General features: G+C 43.6%; 1 protein-coding gene across 1 annotated transcript in view; it reads right to left on the reverse strand.

Moving 5' to 3' along the window:
- The window catches only part of LOC309342310 (cytochrome P450 2D4-like), a 187347-nt gene extending 167888 nt beyond the window's left edge, over positions 1–19459 (reverse strand). The window contains exon 1 of the mRNA XM_081862839.1: positions 19146–19459. Within this exon, the coding sequence (XP_081718965.1) occupies positions 19146–19298 (153 nt within the window). The 5' untranslated portion in view covers positions 19299–19459. The remainder of the gene's footprint in view (positions 1–19145) is intronic.
- Between the last annotated feature and the right edge of the window lie 6461 nt (positions 19460–25920).

A 25920-nucleotide genomic window follows, 5' to 3' on the forward strand; every position in this document is an offset into this window, starting at 1 on the left:
ACTCCCTTTTGTCCTCCACCCTCCTCCTCACTTTCCTCAACTCTCTCCTACATACAGATCACTCCTCTTTCTGCACTGCCTTTTCCCTCCTGATTTGGCCACCCCCTTTCAACCCCCTCCATACTGATCATAGAACCAAAGAACTGTAGTGCTGGAAGGGACCCTGAGGGTCATCTGGTCCAACCCCCTACAATGCAGGAATCTCAGCTCAAGCATCCATGACAGGCGGCCATCCAACCTCTGGTTAAAACTTCCAATGAATGAGAGTCCACAACCTCCTGAGGGAGTCCATTCCACTAACAAACAGCTCTTTCTGTCAGAAAGTTCTTCCTGATGTTTACAGCATGTTATGGTCTTAGAGAAAATGATATGAAAAGGATATATCGATGGTATCTGACAACAAGTACATTGGCAAAAATGTATAAATCTAAATCAAATAAGTGTCAGAAGAGAAAGAAGGTTCTTTTCGTCTTATGTGGTGGTCTTGTAGTAAGGTTAAAACTTATTGGGAAAAGATATATAATGAATTGAAAAAGATGTTTGTAATAACATTTGTAAAAAACAACAACCCCCAGAAGCTTTTGGAAATTAAAAGGACATAACTTCCCAAATTGTACATAAATTTATTCATGTATGCTACTACAGCAGCAAGAATGCCCCCAAATGGAAAGAAGGAGAAGTTCCAGCAGAAGAAGAATGGATTCAAAAGCTTATAAAATATGCAGAAATGGCAAAACTTACCAGAAAAATAAGAAATCAAGATAACAGACTTTTTATAAAAGAATGGAAATGGTTTACTGAATATTTACAGACAAATTGTAAACAGATCGCGGAACATTGTAATAACCTGCAGTTTCATAAGAATAAATTAACAAAAACAATAGTTAATAAACTATTCTACCTCTCTTGCACCTGTGATACATTGACAATATTTTTATTATCTGGACAGCAGACCCTGGACACCTTCCACCAGTCATTCAATAACTTTCACCACACCATCAACCTAACAACGAACCAATCTATGCAATCTATGCATTTTCTAGACACTACTATAAAAATACAGGATGGACGCATAGACACCACCTTATACCGAAAACCAACTGACCGACAAACATATCTACATGCTTTCAGCTACCATACCAAAGATACCAAACAATCAATTGTACATAGCCAGGTTCTATGTTACAGTGTCTGTTCCAACACTACAGACAGGGTTTCTCACCTAAGAGATCTCCAGCAAACCTTTTTGGAACTAAAATACCCACCTGGTGAAGTTAAACAACAGATCAGAACACCACAAGTAATCACATACAGCTCCCAAGTTAAAACAGTTCAATGCATCATCAGAGATTTACAGCCTCTCCTAGACAAGAACAGATCTCTTTCTCAAGCTCTGGGAGGAAGACCTTTCATTGCCTACAGACAGCCACCCAGTCTTAAACAACTCCTCACCCACAATAATACAGCAACCAGACTTAACATGGACACTGGTACCAGAGTCTGCAATAAACCCAGATGCCAACTTTGCTGCCACATAACACCCAGACAACACCATCACTGGACCCAACAACATCAAACATACCATCTCAGGCTTATTTAATTGCTCATCTTCTAACATGGTGTATACCATTAAATGCCAGCAGTGCCCTCTAGCTCTCTATATTGGACAAAGAGGCCAAACCCTACACCAAAGGATAAACGGTCATAAATCTGACATCAGGAATCACAAGACAGAGAAACCAGTAGAAGAACACTTCAGTCTCCCGGGACATTCAGTACAGATCTCAAAGCGGCTGTCTTATCACAAAAGAATTTCAGAAATAGACTTGAAAGAGAAATGACAACTTATTACTAAACTGAAAACTATGGAGAGACCTGGTCTGAATAGAGATATTGGATTCTTGTCTCATTACACATGCTAAAGCTATTTTTGGTCATCTGCATACTATCCCATGCTTTTTCCTGTAGGACTAATTGCAGTCGTTAACAGTCATCAACAGGTTTACCATACCCATTGAGTCAATCACCCATCTCTTACTACCCTTCTGAGAAAACCCCCACCCTCCCACTATATATAAGGGTCTGGTGACTTCTGTTTCAGTGTATCTGAAGAAGCGTGCATGCACACGAAAGCTTATACCCAGAACAAACTTAGTTGGTCTCTAAGGTGCTACTGGACTTTATTTATTTATTTATTTATTTATTTATTTATTTATTTATTTCGGCTGCGTCAGACCAACATGGCTACCTACCTGAATCAACTATTCTAGGCACTCAAGGAGAGCTGTTTCTAACTTGGTATTGTCAGGATGCTGTCAGTGGCTCCCAGTAGGTTCCCCAGGAAAGTATAAAGACAAGGAAAGGTCTCTTAGCATTCTTCTTGATTTCAGTCTTTACAGAGAGAGGCTATAGAACCCAGCCTCTTGGATAATGGTGTTGTCCCAAGTGAATCTCCACCCCCTCTCCCTGTCTCGCCCACTCCCTCATTCGTCATTCTCATTGTCTCCTCTACATGTGCTGCTCTGTACTCTCTGTCTTTGACCTCTTTGCTCTTCTGCTTTTAAGGCTCGCCAGGTTCTGGGAGATGGAGGGTCTGGAATGCATTCTAATGACAACGTATCAGCTGGGTGTTGTTCTGGCTCTCCCATCGTTTCCCAGCTTTCCCCCTCATCTGCCTCTGAGCTGCGACCTCCCTGTTGTAAATCTATACTGTCTTCCTCTTCCTCCTCCCTGGAAGGGTCAGCATGGGGAGGCGGTCTCCACCATTCCTCCTCTGCCCAGTCCCTACAGGTATACTCCAGTGAAATATCCCCCATGTCCGTTTCAATTACACACAGGCATTCCCCATTTTAGTGTAAATTAAATAATTATGCTTAACAGGACTTACGTGTGCTCCGCTGTTGCATGCAAGGACCCAGACTGCAACCCCTGCAGAAGTCAGGGGTTCCCTGTACATGCCCATCTTAGATCTCAGCCCATCTGTAAGCTCCTTATGTAGCCACACCCAAAAGTGATGTTGCAAACAGACAGGACAGCACCCAGAGATGCATGTGCTCTTGGTTTTGTTCCACCTACTTTAAAGCATATTACTTATGGAGCATATTAAATGCTTCAGCTAGCTGTGTGGTGTGTTTTAGATGGGGTGCCTGATAACTTCACTAACTTGTAGTCCATCCACCCTTGGAGCCAACTGCTACTAACTGCTTGAGGAATGCTGGTGCAACAACATTTTAAAACAGATAAATGAATCAGCCCCTGTGTTTATGAGCTTGTAAACCTCCTAGCTGTAAGTTAAAAGGGAACACATCATTGCAAAGAGTGTAAGTTGTGGCTCCACTGGATGTTATGCTTCTGAACTGAAACAGACACACTGATCACTAGTTCCTGATAAATTACTTAGCTTTTTTCTTCCCTCTTCTGTAAAGTTATCTGAGCCACTCTCATTGTACAACCTCATGTTTCAATCCTGGCATGCCTCCATGGCTAACATTTCCTGACCCTTTAACTTTTTTGAGCAAGAGGGGGTTTGCCCATTTGGCATTGGTCATTCATACTGTGAATCGGATTTTAAAGTATTTGTGCATTTCACTTTTTATCTGGGCAGCTGAAAAAAGAAGAAGCCTATTTATTCTCCAGTCTGAACTAAGCTATCAGATTTTCTTTCCCTGAATCTTCATTCTGCCCACGTGTGTGAGAGTGCACTGGCCTCTGAGGACATTTCAGAGATCTTTCTGTAACCCAGAGATGCTAACAAGAAGTCAGTTCCTGAGTGGACCACCTATATACTTGTGAGAAATACTAGGATATTTGTTCCCTGGTTTGGGCACTTTCAAAATGTATTTCAAGTTAGAACTATTAGAGTATCCAGGCCTGGGGAGATGCTTTTCTTTTAATGACTTTCCAGTGGTCAGAGTGTTGGACTGGGATTGGGGAGAAGCAGAGATGCAATTCTGCCCCAGAGCTCACTGAGTGACCTTGGGCTAGTCTCTAGCTCTCAGCCCAACCACAGGGTTGGTGTGAAAATAACATGAGTGCTTAAACTGCCTTTCAACACCCCCACCTACCAGGAGATTGGACCCCAAGTCTCCTAGATATCACATACTGATTTCTCCTATAAAATTCATGCCAGAAGGTTTCACAAAGACCATAGTTATCCACAGTTACCACGAGAAGAAAATAATTCATGCTTCGCTTCATGAATTCTCCTTCCCAGCCAGTTATTTAGAAAGAAGTACCTTAGTGAATGTCTCTTGATAGAGCATGATCACAGTCCGCCACATGCTTCCAATGGCAGGAAGTGGAAGGGGCCCTGGAGGGAAGCATCTGTGTGACCACCAGAGCTGTTTCAGGAAGTACAGAATCAAAAGATCCACCAGCAGAGCAATCAAAAATAATCGTATGCCCAACATTTCCCTGCCTTCTCTCTCTCACTCTGGCACTTGTCTCCGTCTAGCACTTCTGGCTGTGTAGGATGCTCCTTCTCTGTTGGCTTTTAATTTACATAGACATATACTTGCAACACCCTTTTATACAGGACAATAAGGCTAATGGTCTGAGACCATATAATAACAGTGTTGGAACAAAACCTTCCAGGCATTGATGCTAATGCTAACCATTCAATTTTACTGCACCACCAGTATAGTTAATTGTAGTATGTGGAACTGTAATAATTGAAAGAAAAAGAATAACATGGAAGGCTGGTGTTAGTCCACTGTAGGCTATAGGAGGCAGGGACATAGCATGGTAGGGGCCATCGGGGCAGTTGCCCTGGGTGCAAAAAAATTAAGGGTGCAAGTTGGGTGAGGGATGCTTCCCCACTTTGCCTTGGCTACAGCTGGAGTGACCCACTCTCCAGCCCAGACTGCTGAGGAAGGAGAAGCCAGAATCTTCCTTTCAGCCCCACAAAAGAGGCAGCTGTGAATGCAGCCCACTGAGCGAAGTGGTCTGGCTGCGTCCCCAAAGGCACCAGCTGAACGGTGGTGGTGACAGCAGCAACTCTTCCCTCCCCTCCCTGTTGCGGGGAGCATCTCCCAAGTGCGCAGCTCCATCCCAGAGAGGAGAGGAGAGGAATGTGGGAAGGAGGAATCATGCTGCAGAGGAATTATTATTTTCTCCCCCACTCCACCCCCAAAGTCCTTTCCATGGCTTTGCATCACAAATAAATTCAACAAGTCTTATCCTGCCAGGCTCCTGGCTGGCTTCTTTCCCTCCTGAGTGCTGCACGCTAACACCTTCTCGAATCTGCTGAGCACCTAGCCCAGTCTTTGTGCATTTGGGTGAGGGGGGGAGGTCTCAGAGCTTCAGGGGAGGGTGCATAGGAGGATCTGCAAGGCAGGAAAGTGAGGAAGGGGCTAGGAGACAGGGGGTGAGAGATCAGTCTCTGTGCATTTGGGTGAATGAAAGTCCCAGGGTTGCTGGGCGTGTGGTGTCCATAACAAGATCAGCACCTACCAGGGTTGCAGAACTGAGGTCTCCCCAGCGGCGTAGCGTGGGTTGTCAGCACCCGGGGCAAGGCAAGTAATTTGCGCCCCCTAACCTGGGGCAAGGCAAGTAATTTGCGCCCCTAACCCCTAACCTGCCGCTGCTGCCAGCTTCTTCTTGCTGCTGCCTGGGCTGGGGTATTTACAGTAAGGTAGCCACGGCGGTGGCAGTGGGTCCGTGTCAGGTGATCTGAGGCGAGTTGCTGCTGGTGCTGCCGCCCAAACAACGCTGCTTGCCCGGAGGAGGAGGGGGGCAGAGAGGCAAGGAAAATGCAGCATGGCCCAGCAGCTGCAGCAGCAGCGGTGGCGGCGGGGCTGTGAGAAGGGGCTGCCTGGTGCTCCCTCCGCGGCCCTGACGCGCTGGGGCTGCGGTGAGCGCTGAGAGCCCGGACGCGCGCACAGCTCGTCGGTTCCGCGAGACATGGGGCTCTGCTACAGCCTGCGCCTGAGGCTCTTTGGCGACTCCGGAGGCGGCGAGTGCCCCCCCCCGATGTTGCGCCCAGTGCGGCCGGCCCCCCCTGCACCCCCCACGCTACGCCACTGGGTCTCCCTGAGGGGAAAATCACCTTCAGCTCACAATGAATGAGAAACATACCACATCCATCCTTCCCGAAAAAGTACAGGAACAGAGAGACAGCCATCCTTCGAATCCTTACTATTCCATGACTACCCCTGCATGGGTATTTTTAGAGAAGACTTCTTAGCACTTCTCTTAGGATGGGCAGTTTTGGAAAAAAGAGAAATACCACCTTATCCCACCTACAATTTTAGCAACTGCAAAGACATGGCATGTATTGTCTCATCAGTTATAATTTGGCCCATATGCTCATGGCACATTAATTTGATGGGGCAATACAGATTCGAAGATGGAAAGTCAGCCTCTGTTCTGGAAAAAAGTGGGTTGATATGTGGGATTTAGGTATATATTAGATCAGCAGATAGGTTCAGGTGGAGAATTTTGGTCATTTCCTACATTGAGGTTTAAACATCATTTTCCGGCAAATGCTGAATGGCAATATCGAGAAAGGCAACATCTGCTGGTGTCTGATTTGAGCACTTTGGCATCTCCTAAATTGTTGGAGGGACTTTCCAGAACTTCTCAGAAAGCTACATCTATAACTGCTGTTTATAAATGCTCTTTGGATTTCTGTGAAGCAGATGTTTAAAAATGTAGAGAGTTGTGATCTTTCTTGACTTCTATCCAACATTTCTCATAGTTATCTTTAAACAGGTTCAAATTTTTAGCCATTATGTTGACCCCTAGGTATTTCACTTTCTTAACCACGGTTAAATCTGTCTCCTTCTGAAACCTTTCTTTTTCCATTATTGTCATATTTTTCTCTAGGACCTTAGTTTTTTGTTTGTTCAATTTAAAACCTGCCACATGACCAAATTCTTGAATCAATTCTAACACCCTTTTCGTACTAGATTCTGGCTCCTGTAATGTCAACACCAAGTCATCTGCGAATGCCTTGAGTTTATATTGTTTGGCTCCGACCTTAATTCCTTGGATCAACCGGTCAAAATTGGTCAAAATTGAAGCTTTCCTTGTTAGGCCGGATCGCTGCTATAAAGATGAATGTATTGCCAAAAATGTTGTTTTTGTTCCAAACTTTACAGATTGTGGACAAGATGGATTGTTTCAGGAAGTGGCAAAGAGATATTTCTAAATTTGTCTGGCAGGGCAAAAAGCCCAGAATAAAGTTTAAAATATTGACTGATGCTAAAGAAAGAGGGGGGGTTTGCCCTGCCAGACATGAAGTTGTACTATGAATCAGCAGCATTCTGCTGGTTGAAAGACTGGCTACTTCTTGAGAACACTGACATTTTGGACTTGGAAGGGTTCAATAATGCTTTTGGGTGGCATGCATATCTGTGGTATGACAAGGTAAAAGCAAATCGAGCATTCAAAAACCATATTGTCAGGAAAGCTGTGTTTAATGTCTGGATAAGATATAAAGACCTATTGGAAAACAAGACCCCAAGGTGGTTATCACCTATGGAGGCTAAGGCTTTGAAAAAACTCAATATGGAGGCCAAATGGCCGAAATATTGGGAGATACTAGAACAAGATCGAGACACATTGAAATTGCAGAGTTTTGAGAAATTAAAAGATAAAGTGCGAGATTGGCTACATTATTATCAAATTAGAGAGGCCTTTAACTTGGATAAAAAAATAGGCTTCCAGGTGGAAAAATCGAAATTAGAAACAGAATTGTTAGAACCTAAAACTAAGATACTTTCGAGAATGTACAACTTGCTGTTAAAATGGAATACTCAGGATGAAACAGTTAAATTGGCTATGATTAAATGGGCACAGGACATTGGTCATAATATTATGTTTGCTGACTGGTAAAAGTTGTGGACCACCGATATGAGTTTACGGCATGTAATGCCTTAAGAGAAAATATTATGAAAATGATCTATAGGTGGTACATGACCCCAGTCAAGCTTGCAAAAATTTATCACCTGCCTGATAACAAGTGCTGGAAATGTAAAGAAACTGAGGGAACATTCTTTCACCTTTGGTGGACATGCCCAAAGGTTAAGGCTTTCTGGGAAATGATCTATAATGAACTAAAAAAGGTATTTAAGTATACCTTTCCTAAGAAACCAGAGGCCTTCCTTCTGGGCATTGTCGGCCAATTGGTGCTAAAGAAAGATAGAACACTCTTTATGTATGTAACAACCGCAGCAAGAATACTCATCGCAAAGTATTGGAAGACACAAGATTTGCCCACTCTGGAAGAATGGCAGATGCAAGTGATAGACTATATGGAATTGGCAGAAATGACTGGCAGAATCCGAGACCTGGGAGAAGAGTCGGTGGAAGAGGACTGGAAGAAATTCAAAGAATATCTCCAAAAACATTGCAAAATGTTTGAATGTTAAAATGATGTTGGATATAAAGATAATATGGCCTCAGTGACATAGTAAAAAGAAATATGTAAAAATGTTTCAAGAAAAAAGGGTAAGACCAGAGTAAAATTATGTCGAAACTAAACAAAGGATATAAGGGATTAAGTTACAAAGAATACGTAAGAATGTATTTAAAAAGAAAGGGAAAATAGAAGACATAATAGGTTGGAATGTATAATATTGACTAAGATTTGAAAAAGGGTAAGGAGCTGCTAAATTTGATTGAGTAAAGGGGAACGCAGGAAAGGGAGATGTGAGGAAGTCAGGAAAGAGGGTTATAAAGATAAGAATTAAAAAACTAATTTTTCTTTAATTTTTGTTCTTTTTTACTTTTTCTGTTATATGTTTTTATACTGTGTTTTTTATGTTGTTTTTTATTGTATTTCTCTGTTGTTTTGTTTGATTGTAATATCTGTTTTATTACATAAAACCAAAATAAATATTTATTAAAAAAAAAATGTAGAGAGTTGTGGAATAGGAAATTAAAATGTTCTGTACAACCTTAACAATGGGAAATTGCTCGAGGATCTATACAGAACGGATTATAAATGCAGATTGGTCCACCCAAATGGGTGTACAGGAAGCCATCATCTCAGGCAGGTAGATGCTGGGGTTGTGATGCTGCAAGGGCCTCACTGAAGCATGTAGTACATGTATGTCCACTGATACATTCCTTTTGGTCTGAAGTTGTTGTCCAAATTAATATTTTTGATATTTTCAGATGTTCTGGTACTTTTAAACTATATTCCCATAGTATGGGGGTTAATAGCAGGACAGTACAAATGGATGGTATGCCCCCTCATGGCTGCCAGAAGACATACTTTGAGTCTGGAAAGTTAAATGCCCACTGTCTGTTACACAATGGTCTAGGGACCTTGCTAGTATAAGTATAAGTAGAAGAAATAGAAAGTGAGATTCTGTTAGGCATTGTGTCAAGCAAATAGTGCTGGCCTATATTGCAGAGATACCCGCAAAATACACAGAGACAGACTCCACATCGTCTTGTAAATATAATCTTGAGATACTGAATAGCTTGCACATTCAAGGGCATGAACTTCAGTAAACAAAGTTTCTTCTTGGCTGGTAACTTAACTGTAACATTAATTTCTGTAAGGAAGAATTTCTCACTGATTTTCCATAGGTAATATATTTTCAAATGGTCACACCTGGAGGCAACAGATACGCTTTGGTGTAGTTACTATGCGGAAGCTGGGACTGGGGAAGAAAGGCATGGGGCACCAAATAGCAGAGGAGGCCCATCAGCTTGTGGAGGTTATTCAAGCCCCTTCACCACGGCAATGTAGAGGGACATTGAGGAGTTTCCCCCAAATTTATTGGATTATTATTTTTCTTAGTGAGTTGTGCAAACCACTATTCTGAATTATGTTTTTTATTAGGGTAGTGGGCACTGGAGATCAGTTGATGGATCCAACAGGGAAGTGGGCAAAAGCGTTTGAATACCCCTGTAAAACTCATGGGAACATACTCACCACTGAAATGTTGCTTGTGGTGCCCAAACAGTAAGAATGCCGAAATAGTATGAATGGCCAACTCACCAAGTGTCTTGTGGCAGATGTTTCATTACACATTACAATGCATAGCAAGAGGAAAAATCACTCCTCACTTTCATCAGCAGGGGGCGAAAGAAATCCTAAAGAAAATGTTCCTAAACTAAATGTGACTTCAAACTCCTGCCTCATTTATTCCTACACTAGAAAGGTCAAAATATTTTTTCTTCTTACATTACTGGAACAATCTTTGAACACTCAAATCTGACTAAAGAATGGTTAAATATGTTTAGTGATAAGTAATGCACATTTTGAATACCTGCTGCCAGAGAGATTCTTTTGGATCCCTCATCCCCTGCCAGTGCTGGATTATTACCCCAACCCACAGATTCTCAAATGCAGCACCAGCAGCTACCGCTGTGTACACAAGAATGTGTGCATGGGTCTCTTGTCACAACCAGCTATAAAGAACAGGGCCGGCCCACACATGAGACAGGCTGAGGCAGCTGCCTTGGGCAGTGGAATGCCAACAGGAGGCATCCTAGCCAGCCACTAGTGGAGAAGTGGAGCGGTGGCAGCTTCCTGCAAGATTTCACCAAAAGCTTGCAAGATCCCACTGTCCTCACTGTTGTTGTTACCACATTGTGGCACTGCTGTGTGACCAAAGTAAGGGAGGTGGCAGTGACAGAGGGCAGTGGAGGTGGCACCTTCCTATGTCACCTCAGGCAGTGTAAGAAGACACCTCACCCCTCAGGAAGCATGTGTTGGTGGTATCCTAATAGGAGCAGGGGAAGTAAGATAAAATAAGTGCTGAAGGACAGATTGTAATGCATGTAAATGACATGACACTTTTCCCGTTTTCAAAATCAGAGCAAAAACAACCCAGAGTCCACCTATGATGAAGAAAACATGGCTTTTAGTATTTCCGGGCTCTTTGTAGCAGGGACAGACACAGCCACCAGTTCTCTGAAATGGGCGCTTCTCCTCCTGGCAAGTCATCCAGATATCCAAGGTGAGAGAGGGAGACCTTCTTTTGATCTCTAGAGTGGACTGTAATTCTTGTGTCAATTAATTGTTATTGATTTTCCAAAAAAATTAAGAAATTGACAGCAAATTAATTCAAATTTACAACAAATTTAAAAGTTGATTATCTCCCACTCCCCATTCAAGATGTTAGCAGCAAAGGAACGAGAGAAAAGAAACTATAATATACCTTTTCCTCATTTCTGTTACTTTTCCATCCTTTCCTCAATTTCCACCAGCTGTGCATATTTAAATTCCTGCTTAGATTTTTATCTAACTATAACATTTATCCAGTTATTTAATGTCAGGTGCTGGTGGTGGTTGCTCGTCAGTAACCAGGCAGGACTCCAACCTCTCTTTTACAGGTTTTTTTGTGCAAACTATTTACACTGCAGATCTAAAATGTTCATGTCCATCTTAGTCACTTGCAGAAACTGGGAGTGGCCCCTTTCAGCTTCTCCCCCAGGATAACAACTTCGGCACCCCAAGCCTCCTCCTCCCCTCCTTGCATTTCACCCTCTGTGCAACTTGGGCAACGGTGAGGTGCTTGGGCTCTCAGCAGAATCCTTGAGCCCTTTCCTCTCTTGGCTGGCCCCTTCCCTCTCTTCTCCGCTGGAGGTGTGGCTTCCCCCCCCCCCCACCGGTGGACGAGGAACTGCTTCTCAGAGGTTTCGGCAGCTCCCTGTATCCCAGCGGCGCCCCTGCCTCCCTCCCATGTTCCAATGGCAGTCCCCTGATATTTAAGTTGAGTTATTCTTCCTTTATCTAACCATATAATCATCAAACATAGTTTCAAATCGTATTTCCTCCAATACAACTGATTTGTCTTCCTTTATGCGTTCTCAACATTCTGAATAATAATGGTAATTATATAATCTTCTTTAACCCCAGCATTCTCTCCAAACTTCACAATCCTCAGAATCATTCAAGAAGACTCTTTGTCTTCTTTGTTATGCTGTTCCTTTAAGAAAAAAAAAGAAAGGAAAGGAAAGGAAAGGAAAGGAAAGGAAAGACAAGAAAAGCTTGACAATATCCATTTTCCCAGACTGCTCTGCCCCCCTTAACACTATCCCTACTAAGTACTGGAGGAAGAGTGAACCTTATGCCTGTGAAACTTTAAAATGTTATCCTTAATATACCCCCTCCCAATATTCAGCCAGGACCATACATATCCCCTTCTGTCCTTCACGTTACCAGATTCATTCTTCTTTACGAAGCACATTCAGTTTTTATAATGTACCAACAACATGAAATTCAGGGTTACGTCTTCCTTTCTCTCTGAATGCTTGGGACATTGAGAGAACATTCTCATGCCTTACCAAGAACCAGAGGCGTAGCAAGGTCAGGAGGTACCCGGTGCAGAATTTTTTTTGTCAAACACCCCAACATTGAAATTGAAATCTGTCAATGAGAGCCAACCCCCCCTCCCAAGAAAGCTGGACACCCCTAGGCATGAGGCAGCTCCCTATGTTACCAAAAGCAATGCCTCAGCCACAGACCGTAGGGTCATCTAGTCCAACCCCCTGCAATGCAAGAATCTCAACTAAAGCATCCATGACAGATGGACATCCAGCCTCTGCTTATAAACCTCCAAGGAAGGAGAGCCCACCATTTCCTGAGGGAGACTGTTCCACTGTCTAACATCTCTTGCTGTCAGAAAGTCCTTCCTGATGTTTAGTGGAATCTCTTTTCTTGTAACTTGAAACCATGGGTTCGAGTCCTACCCTCTGAAGCAGGAGAAAACAAGCTTGCTCCATCCTCCATGTGATGGCCCTTAAAGTATTTGAAGATGGCTACCATCTCTCCTCTCCTCTTCTCTAGGCTAAACATCCCTAGCTCCCTCAACTGTTTCTTGGTTTCTAGACCCTTGATCATCTTGGTTGCCATCCTCTGCACACGTTCCAATCTGTCAATTTCCTTTTTAAACAGGGGTACCTAGAACTGCACACAGAACTCCAAGTGTGGTCTCACCAAGGCAGAAGAGAGTCGGACTATGACTTCCCTATACTTCTTATTCTGTGAACTACCCTGAGACACCCAGGTATAGGGCGGTATATAAATGCAATTAACAACAACAACAACAATACTTCTGCTGATGCAGCCTAGAATAGTATTGGTCTTTTTTGCTGCTGCATTGTACTGTTGACTTATGTTGAACTTGTGCTACTGGCTTTAAAAAAAAAAATGTGTATCTAGGGGGGTATGGACAGGAGCCTCTCTCTCTCTCTCTCTCTCTCTCTCTCTCTCTCTCTCTCTCTCTCTCTCAGCAATCTATAATATCACATCAGATCCAAATCCACTGCCCATAAAGGGTTACTGGAGTCACAGTGAAAAGCTTTCTGAAAAGTGTCCTTCTCATCTGGCAATGGAAAAAAGCACCATTCAATCTTAGTTTGAACGGCATGCATGAATGAAACAGCACGAAGTGTAATGTGTGAATGTAGCATGGAAACATGTACAATGCTCTTCTTGTCACATGCACACATGCCATCACAGAACTAGAGAATTAACTCAAAAGGGCAACTCAGTGATGAAGGGAGTGCAGAGTGTTCAGAAGACAAGTGGTTGGTGCTTAAAAAATTAAGCAGAAGAAGACAACAGGAGAAGATGAGTCTAGAGACACAATAGAAACTGCTAAAACTGCATTGTGGGGGAATATGTATTTTCCTCTCCTATTAACAAAACTTACTGGGTTGTATCTAAAGTTTGCTTACTCGGGAGTAAACGCAGGAAATCACTGGACTGGCACACACTTCCAGAGGGAAAAGAGGAAGACAAAATTGGGTGGCAAACCGCACTCCTCCCAGAGTTAAAAAAAATCAAAGAAAAGAATAATGTGATTCTCCTCTCAGCAATTCATTTCCACCACCACCCCTTGAGTACTGGAGCGCAAAGACAAAAGAAGAATTTGGATTATCTGTTTTCCATTTGATCTTCTGGCTATCGCTCTAGCCCTTTAACACTGTCCACGCCGAGTACTGGGAGGAGACTGAAGTATATATATTGTCAGGGATCATAGAATCATAGAATCATAGAATCATAGAGTTGGAAGAGACCACAAGGGCCATCGAGTCCAACCCCCTGCCAAGCAGGAAACACCACCAGAGCACTCTTGACATATGGTTGTCAAGCCTCTGCTTAAAGACCTCCAAAGAAGGAGACTCCACCACACACCTTGGCAGCAAATTCCACTGTCGAACAGCTCTTACTGTCAGGAAGTTCTTCCTAATGTTTAGGTGGAATCTTTTTTCTTGTAGTTTGGAACCATTGCTCCGTGTCCGCTTCTCTGGAGCAGCAGAAAACAACCTTTCTCCCTCCTCTATGTGACATCATTTTATATATTTGAACATGGCTATCATATCACCCCTTAACCTCCTCTTCTCCAGGCTAAACATGCCCAGCTCCCTTAGCCGTTCTTCATAAGGCATCGTTTCCAGGCCTTTGACCATTTTGGTTGCCCTCCTCTGGACACGTTCCAGTTTGTCAGTGTCCTTCTTGAACTGTGGTGCCCAGAACTGGACACAGTACTCCAGGTGAGGTCTGACCAGAGCAGAATACAGTGGCACTATTACTTCCCTTGATCTAGATGCAATACTCCTATTGATGCAGCCCAGAATTGCATTGGCTTTTTTAGCTGCCGCGTCACACTGTTGGCTCATGTCAAGTTTGTGGTCAACCAAGACTCCTAGATCCTTTTCACATGTACTGCTCTCAAGCCAGGTGTCACCCATCTTGTATTTGTGCCTCTCATTTTTTTTTGCCCAAGTGCAATACTTTACATTTCTCCCTATTAAAATTCATCTTGTTTGTTTTGGCCCAGTTCTCTAATCTGTCAAGGTCATTTTGAAGTGTGATCCTGTCCTCTGGGGTGTTAGCCACCCCTCCCAGTTTGGTGTCATGTGCAAATTTGATCAGGATGCCCTTGAGACCATCATCCAAGTTGTTGATAAAGATGTTGAATAAGACCGGGCCCAAGACAGAACCCTGTGGCACCCCACTAGTCACTCTTCTCCAGGATGAAGAGGAACCATTGATGAGCACCCTTTGGGTTCGGTCAGTCAGCCAGTTACAAATCCACTGAGTGGTAGCATAGTCAAGTCCGCATTTTACCAGCTTCTTTACAAGAATATCATGGGGCACCTTGTCAAATGCCTTGCTGAAATCAAGGTAGGCTACATCCACTGCGTTCCCTTCATCTACCAGGCTTGTAATTCTGTCAAAAAACGAGATCAGGTTAGTCTGACATGACTTATTTTTCAGAAATCCATGCTGACTATTGGTGATCACAGCATTCCTTTCTAGGTGCTCACAGACTGTTTGCTTAATGATCTGCTCCAGAATCTTCCCTGGTATTGATGTCAGACTGACTGGGCGGTAATTATTTGGGTCCTCTCTTTCCCCCTTTTTGGAAATAGGGACAACATTTGCCCTCCTCCAGTCTGCCGGGACTTCGCCTGTTCTCCAGGAATTCTCAAAGATGACTGCCAGTGGTTCTGAGATCCCATCTGCCAGTTCTTTTAATACTCTTGGATGCAGTTCATCTGGCCCTGGAGACTTGAATACATCTAAACTAGCCAAATATTCTTGTACTATCTCCTTAGTTATTCTGGGCTGTGTTTCCTCTGCTGAATCATTTGCTCCAAATTCTTCAGGTCAGGCATTGTTTTCTTTATCGGAGAAGACTGAGGCAAAGAAGGCATTGAGGAGTTCAGCCCTTTCTGTGTCCCCTGTTTGCATTTCACCATCTTCTCCTCTGAGTGACCCCACAGTTTCTTTGTTCTTCCTTTTGCTACAAACATACCCATAAAAGCCTTTTTTGTTGTTTTTAACCTCTCTAGCAAGCCTGAGTTCATTCTGTGCTTTAGCTTTTCTGACTTTGTGTCTACACGTGCTGGCTATTTGTTTGAATTCCTCTTTGGTGGTTTCCCCCCTTTTCCATTTTTTGTACACATCCTTTTTTTAATCTTAACTCAGTTAAAAGTTCTTTAGATAGCCACCCTGGTTTCTTTAGGCACCTTCCATGTTTCTGTCTCATTGGTATTGCCTGAAGTTGTGCTTTTACTATCTCCCTCTTAACAAACTCCCAGCCATCATGAACTCCCTTTCCTTTTAGTATTACTGTCCATGGGATCTCACCCAGCACTTCCCTAAGTTTTATGAAGTCGGCTTTCTTAAAGTCAAGAAATTGAGTCCTAGTATGCTTGGCTGCTACTTTCCGCTGTATAATAAACTTCAGAAGAGCATGATCACTCGCGCCTAATGATCCTTCCACTTCTACCCCACTAACCAGGTCATCAACATTGGTTAGGACCAGATCTAAAATGGCTGTTCCTCTTGTTGCTTCTCCCACTTTCTGGACAACGAAGTTGTCTGCAAGGCCAGTGAGGAATCTGTTTGACCTTATGCTCTTGGCTGAGTTTCACATCCAACAAATATCCGGGTAACTGAAGTCCCCCATTACTACTATCTCCCTTCCTTTTGCATGCTTGGCCATCTGTTCCAGGAAGGCATCATCTATGTCCTCCGTTTGGCTTGGGGATCTATAGTAAACTCCCACAATGAGGTCACTGTTATTCTTCTCTCCCTTAATTTTGACCCAAATGCTCTCACTTTGGCTTTGAGGTTCTAAATCTTGGATCTCTTCACAGGCATACACATCCCTGATATATAACGCCACTCCTCCTCCTTTCTTGTCTGGTCTGTTTCTCTGAAATAGATTGTATCTCTCCATTATTACATTCCAATCATGGGACTTATCCCACCAGGTTTCAGTGATGCCTATTATGTCATATTTAGTTTGCTGTACCAAGAGCTCAAGCTCATCTTATTTCCCATGCTTTGCGCATTAGTGTACAGACATTGAAGTCCATTAATCATTCCCCCGTGTCTCTTATTTAAGGATTTTTCCCTCCCACCACTAGGTCTGCGTGCTGTTTGCTCCATTTGGTCTATGACATTTGGATGATCATCTTCATCAATTGATAGACTCCTACCTTCAGGAGCACTGTCTCCCTCCCTCACATTAGTCAGTTTAAAGCCCTCCTGATGAGGTTTCTGAGATTTTTGGCAAAAATATTCCTCCCAACCGTTGTGAGGTGCAGCCCATTGCTTGCCAGAAGTCCATCTTCAAGAAACTGCAGTCCGTGATCTAAGAATCCAAACCGTTCCTGTTTACACCATTTGTTAAGCCAGCTGTTCACTTCCACTATTTTTCCCTCTCTCCCTGGGCCACGTCGTTCAACTGGGAGGACAGATGAGATGACAATTTGTGCATTTAATTGCTTCAATTTCCTGCCCAGAGCCTCATAGTCTCTTTTGATCTTCTGGAGGCTATTGCTTGCAGTGTCATTGGTTCCCACATGAACCAAGAGGAAGGGGTATTTGTCAGTGGGTTTTGTGATTCCTTGCAGTTGTTCAGTTACATCTTGGATCTTAGCCCTGGGGAGACAGCATACTTCCCGAGACATCTTGTCAGGCCCACAGATCACTGCTTCTGTTCCCCTCAGTAGGGAATCCCCTATCACCACTACACATCTCCTCTTAGGTTTGGTCGGGGTTCTTCCGTGAGCTGTCTGTTCCAAGGTCTCCTGCACATTCCCTGAGGACTGACTTTGCTGCTCGTCTTCGTATACCTGATCGACTGTAATGAGGGAGAGATCCTCAAATGGAGTCTGCTCTTCGTCTTCCATACTAGGGGAGAGGACCTCAAAGCGATTGTGTAATTCTAAACAATCAGAGCGAACCCTGGGCCTCCTACTTCTTTGAGTCACGTTTCTCCATATATCTGGCTCCTGTGTTGGTGAACTAGCCTCCTTCTCAGGGGAGTCCCCTGTCTCCTCCTTGGTGGAGACAGTGTGCTCTGTTGCTTCCAAGAAGAGCTCCAGCTCTCTAATTCTTTGGAGCGTAGCTACACGTTCCTCCAGTTGCTGGACTTTGTCTTTTAAGAGGTCAATCAACATGCAATTGCTGCAGGTAAAGCTGCCTGCAACCTTTGGCAAGATGGCAAACATTGCGCAGAAACCGCAGGCGACTGCAGCTGTTCCCTCACTCTCCATCTTGAGAATGTGTCGTTGGGGGTGGCTACAGCGGTCCTCCATCATAAGAAGCGTGCAGACAGGTGAAATAACTCCCCCCCCAAAAAACCCCTAGGTCTCCCCCAACAAACGTTTGAGACTAGCTCCCCTAAATCTAAAAGATGGATCAAACGCCGCTGGCCTGCAAGCTCTGATAAGCTCCTCCCACAGCTAATCACCTGCCTGAACAGAAACCCTGCCCCCTCTGACCTTTGCACAGGGAGAGCAGCTAATCAGCCACAAAGAAACACACACACACACACACACACACACACACACACACAAGAAAACCCTTTTTGCTCCTTCTTCAGCTGCTGCCCTGCAAGCTCATGTGTGGGTCGGCCCTGTGCTTCGTAGCTGGTTGTGACAAGAGACCCATGCACACATTCCTGTGTACACAGCGGTAGCTGCTGGTGCTGCATTTGAGAATCTGTGGGTTGGGGTAATAATCCAGCACTGGCAGGGGATGAGGGATCCAAAAGAATCTCTCTGGCAGCAGATATTCAAAATGTGCATTACTTACCACTAAACATATTTAACCATTCTTTAGTCAGATTTGAGTGTTCAAAGATTGTTCCAGTAATGCAAGAAGAAAAAATATTTTGACCTTTCTAGTGTAGGAATAAATGAGGCAGGAGTTTGAAGTCACATTTAGTTTAGGAACATTTTCTTTAGGATTTCTTTTGCCCCCTGCTGATGAAAGTGAGGAGTGATGTTTCCTCTTGCAATGCATTGTAATGTATAATGAAACATCTGCCACAATACACTTGGTGAGTTGGCCGTTCATACTATTTGGGCATTCTTACTGTTTGGGCACCACAGGCAACATTTCAGTGGTGAGTATGTTCCCATGAGGTATAACAGGGGTTTTCAAATGTTTTTGCCCACTGCCCTGTTGGATCCATCAACTGATCTCCAGTGCCCACTACCCTAATAAAAAACATAATTCAGAATAGTGGTTTGCACAACTCACTAAGAAAAATAATAATCCAATAAATCTGGGGAAAAGTAACTCAATGTCGTTTCCAACTGAGATTCAGGAAAAAAAATTGGTGTCCTTGGAAGAGATTAGTATTCACTTATAACAGGGAACATAATGATTCCTTGGATGAGCAGCATTCAGTTTCAAAGCAGATACTTACTTTCTCCATCTGAAGCAGATAGAAATCAGTGAGATCCTGTGGCTCATGCAGAGATTGATTCTCCTTATGCTTCTCTATCTCCTCCTTTGCAAATGAAAGCACCATCTCTGTGCAGGACACGGCCTTCTTGTGAGGCCCTGGGAGATGTTTCATGAGCCATGGGAGCTTTTCATACAGCTAAAGGAAAGATAGCAGACATGCTGTCATTACCATGAGGAAGCTTGGTCATGTAGTTCATGAGTCAATTCATTTGAATTAGTTCTTGAAACATGACCCAGGTTATCCTTCAGAGCTAGCACATTGGTTTGAGTCCTCCTGAGAAGAAGGTAGGAGTCTGTAGCTTCTCTTGAATCTCACAATGACTGGTTCTGGGAAATATCTCTATCCGTATATGTGAAAGAAAACTAGGGTCAAAGTATTCTTCTAGCTCCCAGGCTTCATTCAAAACTGGGCAGAATCCCAGGCCTTTTTTGGGGTAGTTGGGGGTTGCTGACATTCAAGTCAGTTCACATTTAAGAGTGAATTTGCCTAATATTCAAATTGAAACACAGCCAGCCTTTGAAATGTGCAATCCTCCAAAATCTTGCAATGCAGTTTTTAAATTTTTCTTTCTTTTCTTTTCTTTTCTTTTCTTTTCTTTTCTTTTCTTTTCTTTTCTTTTCTTTTCTCTTCTCTTCTCTTCTCTTCTCTTCTCTTCTCTTCTCTTCTTTTCTTTTCTTTTACTTTATTTATTTATTAAATTCCCCAGTTCCGCAGTCAAGCAATGCCCATCTCTTCCTTCAAAAAATCAAACAAAGGTGAGGGCTGTTTGCTAGTTCTGCTGGATCTCTCAGCAACCTTTGACACCATTGTCCATAATATCCTTCTGGACCATCTAGAGGGGCTGGGAGCAGTGTTATACAGTGGTTCCGCTCCCTTCTCCTGGGCTGTGTCAAGAAAGTGGTGTTGGGGGGTGAGTGTTCAGACCCCTGGGCTCTCACGTGTGGGGTGCCTCAGAGTTCCATCCTCTCCCCCATGCTTTTTAATATCTACATGCAGCCGCTGGGAGAGATCATCAGGGGGTTTGGGCTGGGTGTTCATCAATATGCAGATGACACCAAGCTCTACCTCTCTTTTAAATCAGAACCAGTGAAGGCGGTGAAGGTCCTGTGTGAGTGCCTGGAGGTGGTTGGAGAATGGATGGCGGCTAACAGATTGAGGTTGAATCCTGACAAGACATAAGTACTGTTTTAGGGGACAGGGGATGGGCAGGTGTGGGGGACTCCCTGGGTCTGAATGGGGAAACTGTGCCCCTGAAGGACCAGGTGCGCAGCCTGGGAGTCATTTTGGACCCACAGCTGTCCATGGAGGCATACGTTAATTCTGTGTTCAGGGCGGCTGTCTACCAGTTCCACCTGGTATGCAGGCTGAGACCCTACCTGCCTGCTGACTGTTTTGCCAGGGTGGTGCATGCTCCAGTTATCTCCTGCTTGGACTACTGCAATGTGCTCTACATGGGGCTACCTTTGAAGGTGACCCGGAAACTGCAATTAATCCAGAATGTGGCAGCTAGGCTGGTGACTAGGAGTGTCTGCCAGGACCACAGTTTTAAATATTCAATTCTGTATTGTTTTAACACTTGATCGGAAGCCGCCCAATGGGGAAACTCAGCCAGATGGACGGGGTATAAATAATAAATTATTATTATTATTATTATTAAACCTTTAAGAAGGGAGTTTTTCTCTTTCCTAGTTTTCTCATGAAAGATAAATTACTTACATTTTCTGAATACACCTCTCTAGCAAACACTTTGGAGGTTGGGTCTCTTCCATTGCCTTTCCTTACAAGAACTTTGTTCCCAATAACAAAGAATATTAAATAAGACAAATACATATCCTGGGTTTGCATCATGGCAATCTGAGGTGAGAGGGTGCAGAAAAGAGCCGATCCCCATATAAATAAATGCTAGCCAAGAGGTCTCAGAGTAATGAGAAGGAGGAGGCAAGGAAGAGGCAGGAGAGAGAGAAGGGGGAGGCACTGGCTAATTCATTTCTGCATACGGAGGTTTGAATGGGACATTTAAAGCAGAATGTGGTGAATTTGACAAGGCTCTGGGTGAAGTTGATCAGGAGGAGGGAGGCAAAGCACGCCTCTCAACACAGTTCCGCTTGAGATTTTCTTTGGCAGGTAAAAAAAATTCTTATTTTAACAGAAGCCGGTGAGAGAGGGATGTGGAGCACAGCAGGATGGGAAGGAGAAGTGTTAAAGTTTGCCTTTTGGTGGCTCGTTGCAGCCAGCAGAAGAAAAGGGGACAGAGAAACACATTACAGTTAAGAAAGAGAAAGGAAAGAGGGGAAATCATCTGATGTCTTACCTCGCCATGGCTCCAACATCATGAGGGAGCCTGTCATAGGAGCATCTGGTCACGTCCAGGGCCACAGGCTGCCTGGCTCCACCCACGCTATGTCATAGTGTAATTCCCTTCCTGAGAAAATTATTTTGTTCACCTCTGCTCATTTATGTGGGCTATAGATGACTTGTTCTGAAGGCCATTGTTCCATTTCTAGCCTGTCTTTCCTCCAAAGAGTCCCAACTTGTGGGCCTAGTTTCATTACTCTCTCTTTTATATTCATGGTAAGAAATTGATTAGGCTATAAAATGGCCCTTTTCTCAGATTAGATTTAAACCTCATCTCACTTCTCCAACACTCTATGCTCTATCATAATGGAATCCAGAATGCTGAATGGGAAATGTAAAGCCCCTGAGAGACTTCTCTGAATCAGCAGGAATGAAAATGACTACTCACAGCATGAATGAAGGTTCCTATAAATTTTAGGGGGAAATCTATGGCTTCTATCAGCTTCTGGAACCTTTCATCTTCAAGAGCAAACCGGTGCCCAAAAGCCACAGCACATATCACGTTGGAGACTGAATTAGCGATGGGCAAGGAGGGGTCAAGTGGTTGTCCTGCAAAATAAAGTCATACTAATGTGAGTTCAGCTGCTCCTGTTCATACTGAGAGTGGGATTTCATGGTGGCCAAGAGAAACTGCTGGGATCTCCATTAGGAACCAAGAAAACATATCACATTCCTTTCTAAAATGGACAGAGGTAGTACACAAATATATCTTCATATGCCAGCTCAGCACCATCACCCATCATCACATACCATTTGAACGTGCAAAAACCTCCACAAGCTGATGGGCCTCCTCTGTTATTTGGTGCTCCATGCCTTTCTTCCCCAGTCCTAGCTTCTGCATAGTAACAATACTAAACCGTCTCTGTTGCCTCCAGGTGTGACCATTTGAAAATAGAATACCTATGGAAAATCAGTGAGAAATTCTTCCTTACAGAAATTAATGTTACAATTAAGTTACCAGCCAAGAAGAAACTTTGTTTACTGAGGTTCATGCTCTTGAATGTGGAAGCTATTCAGTATCTCTCAGGCAAACAATTACAAGACGATGCAAAGTCTGCCTCAGTGTATTTTGCGGGTATCTCAGCAGAAAGAGCGGAGAGTTCAAGCCTCATCCAGCGCTGAGGGCCAGGGCAGTCAATGCATTGCAACTGCAACAGGAAACAAGCTTCTACCTGCAGTTCAATCTAACCACAGTGTAGTACAATTCTGACTTCCATAAAGCACTTGTTAGAGTAGACTACTGGAAATTAATAGACCCACATTAGGCATGCCCATTAATTTCAGTGGGTCTTCTCTGATAAGAACTGGCACTGCATAGAACCCCCTTTTCCTGTTAAGTACAACATTAATAAGGGATGCGGATGGCCCTGTGGGTTAAACCACAGACCCTAGGACTTGCCAATCAGAAGGTCGGTTCGAATCCCCGTGATGTGGTGAGCTCCCGTTGCTCGGTCCCAGCTCCTGCCAACCTAGCAGTTCGAAAGCACGTCAAAGTGTACGTAAATAAATAGGTACTGTTCGGGCAGGAAGGTAAACAGTGTTTCCATGCGCTGCTCTCGTTCGCCAGAAGCAGCTTAGTCATGCTGGCCACATGTCCCGGAAGCTGTACGCCGGCTCCCTCGGCCAATAAAGCGAGATGAGAGCCACAACCCCAGAGTCGGTCATGTCTGGACCTAATGGTCAGGGGCCCCTTTACCTTTACCTTTTTAAAACATTAATAGAAAACCTTTGTTCTCTTTTTCCAGACATGCCCATTAATTTCAGTGGGTCTTCTCTGATAAGAACTGGCACTGCATAGAACCCCTATTTCCTGTTCAGTACAACAATAATAGAAAACCTTTGTTCTCTATTTCCAGACAGCCACTTACATGTTTTCTTCGGGGAAAGTACCAGCAGAAATTCTCATTCTTCGCTACTTACCTTTTCCTTTTGCTATAGTCATAAGGAAAGGAGTCTGTAGTCGGTCTTCAAATTCTTCAGAGTGGTCAATGAGTGCTTCTTTCACTGCTTGGAATCCAGACAGTATTATGAAGGGTTGATATCCTGCCCAATATTTCCATATTGCTTTGCCATCTACCATTTGGGTCAAAAGAGAGAAGAGGAATGCTATGTTCAGATAGTTATTTCAACCTAATATGTGAACTTCAGCCTTCCTCACCTCTTAAGCATCTCACTATATTTTCCTCTCTTGCCAGCATCTCCTTTTCTTTCGTTAGTTCCTTCCTTCATTCCAACCCATTTGTTTTACTCCCTCCTGCTTGTTTTTCCCCTGCGTGGGATCAGAGCAGCAGAGAGGCACTTCATATTCTCCAGCCATCTGGTGACAGGCAAGTAGATGAGACAGCCATTGCCAGAGGTTTCTTCATCATCACCATAAAAACATGTTGTGCAGGGATGTGGAAACTGGAGCCCACCAGATACTGTTGGACTGCAACTCCCATCATCCCTGACCATTGGCCATGCTGGTTGGGGCATTGAAATTTTTGGGGAAGGTTACCCAAAGTTGTTGACCTTTTTTTAGGCCAGGTACTCCAAAGGTAGTCCAAAGTTGTTGAACCACCATACAAATATGTGGTAAGGAATTAAGAAGGGGATGGAATTAAGTGGTAAGGAATTAAGCAATACCTGTCTGAATAATTTGGCTTACAAATGTATTAAACGAACAAACAAATTAAATATTGTCTCGTGTCTTCCCTGGCTACATACGAGCTACAAAAGTCCCATGGCTTTCCTGGGAATAGATAATGATCTCCTGCTACACTGCCAAGTGAACTTGGTGTCCATTCATCTGTTGGAAGAGGAGAAGTGCATAGCATTCTGGGCCATGTTGCATCACACATGGGAAGAGTGGGAGGACAAGCTCCAGAGTATATTGCAATAAACTATTTCATCAGCTCAGCTGTTTGTTTTGTGTGGTGTCTTTCAGATTTAAGCGTCCTTCATCCTGCAGATACAAACAATTTTTTGCATTTTCTCTATGAGAATTGTTGACTAGTAAGTGGTAGCAGGATCAGCCTGTGCACCCTTCCTGTCTCAGTGCCATTAGTCTCACAGCTGCAGCTGGTGCTTTCAAATGACTCTCTGATGCTGATTTCACAGACCTGGCCTTTTGCTCTTGCTGGGAGTATTACCTGGAAATTAGCATTTACTGCAGAGATGCAGTTTGCTATATTAGTCTTTGAATTGCCTTTTTAAAAAAAGTGTTTGTATTTCCAATGAAGAAGATGAAGACTTTTCCAGGCTTAACATCTTGAATAGCATACGCAGGTCTGCAACAGATACAAATAAGTGCTGCCATGAATGAATGCAGAGTGATCTTTGTGCTCACTATTTTTAAAATGCATTTTCTTATGTGTTTGTGGTCAGTGCTGTGGGGTTTCTTTTTATATATAATGTTCATATACACCAGAAGTGATGGCTCTAGAAGATTTGAAGGAATGGAGGTAAAGATTTTTCGTGTTTATTCTCTGGTTGGTTATAAACATACGCCAAGGAAGCACATAACATGTAACAGTATACACAGTGGTGTATGAAGAAAGGGATAGAGGGGGTGGGTCACCCCGTGCGCCACCTTGGGCCAAGATGGGCCACTCCCTCCAAATCGGGCTGTCTAATCGAGCTGCCGGGCGGTTCGCCTCCCCCTGCCCCTCGGCATACCGCCCAGGGTGACGAAGAGGGTTCCTCCACCACTGACTATGCAACAACTTACCTATTCAATTGTGATATAGAAAAAATAGGGGTGGCTGGTTTTTGCTGCCCAACTCCCCAAGGGACTGAGTCCCCTAAGTCCATGATGGGTAAGAGATGAATGGATGGAGGGAGGGTGCAGTGAAAGCAAGGCAGATCTTTATTTTTTCCATTGCAATAGAGTTACCTCCACTCCTTGTAAAGAGACAAGAGAGACCCAGAACCAAAAAGAAACATCTCTCTTAAGGATTTGCATTTTGGCGTGGAGACGGAGGACATCCCCTCTACAAATAGTCAGAAATTACATCACATACAAGATGAGGTTACTGTGGTTACTGCCCACCAGACGGAGGAGAGGCCTTGCTATAGGAGAGGAATCCCTTCAGGAACTTCCCTTGACTGCTGTCTGCCTACGTGTTCTCAGGCAAGGGGAATTAAGGCGGTAGAGGAAATACGGAGAATCTTTAGGAGAGCCAAGATGACTTTTGGATTGCTCTCCTGTACTATTTTAGACATGTGGTTTATATCCTTACGTATGTGTGTTTACCTTGTTCAATTATCAACATTTATTCTATTTTTTAGACCTTGGAATTCCTATAACAATTGGTAATTTCTGAATGCACATTTTCAACTTTTGTGTGGTTTTATACTAATGCCCTTGTACGTAACACAGCAGCAGTGCCTGGAATGA

Source organism: Podarcis erhardii (genome assembly GCF_964252035.2).
Source record: "Podarcis erhardii genome assembly, chromosome: 5".
Classification (NCBI taxonomy): Eukaryota; Metazoa; Chordata; class Lepidosauria; order Squamata; family Lacertidae; genus Podarcis; species Podarcis erhardii.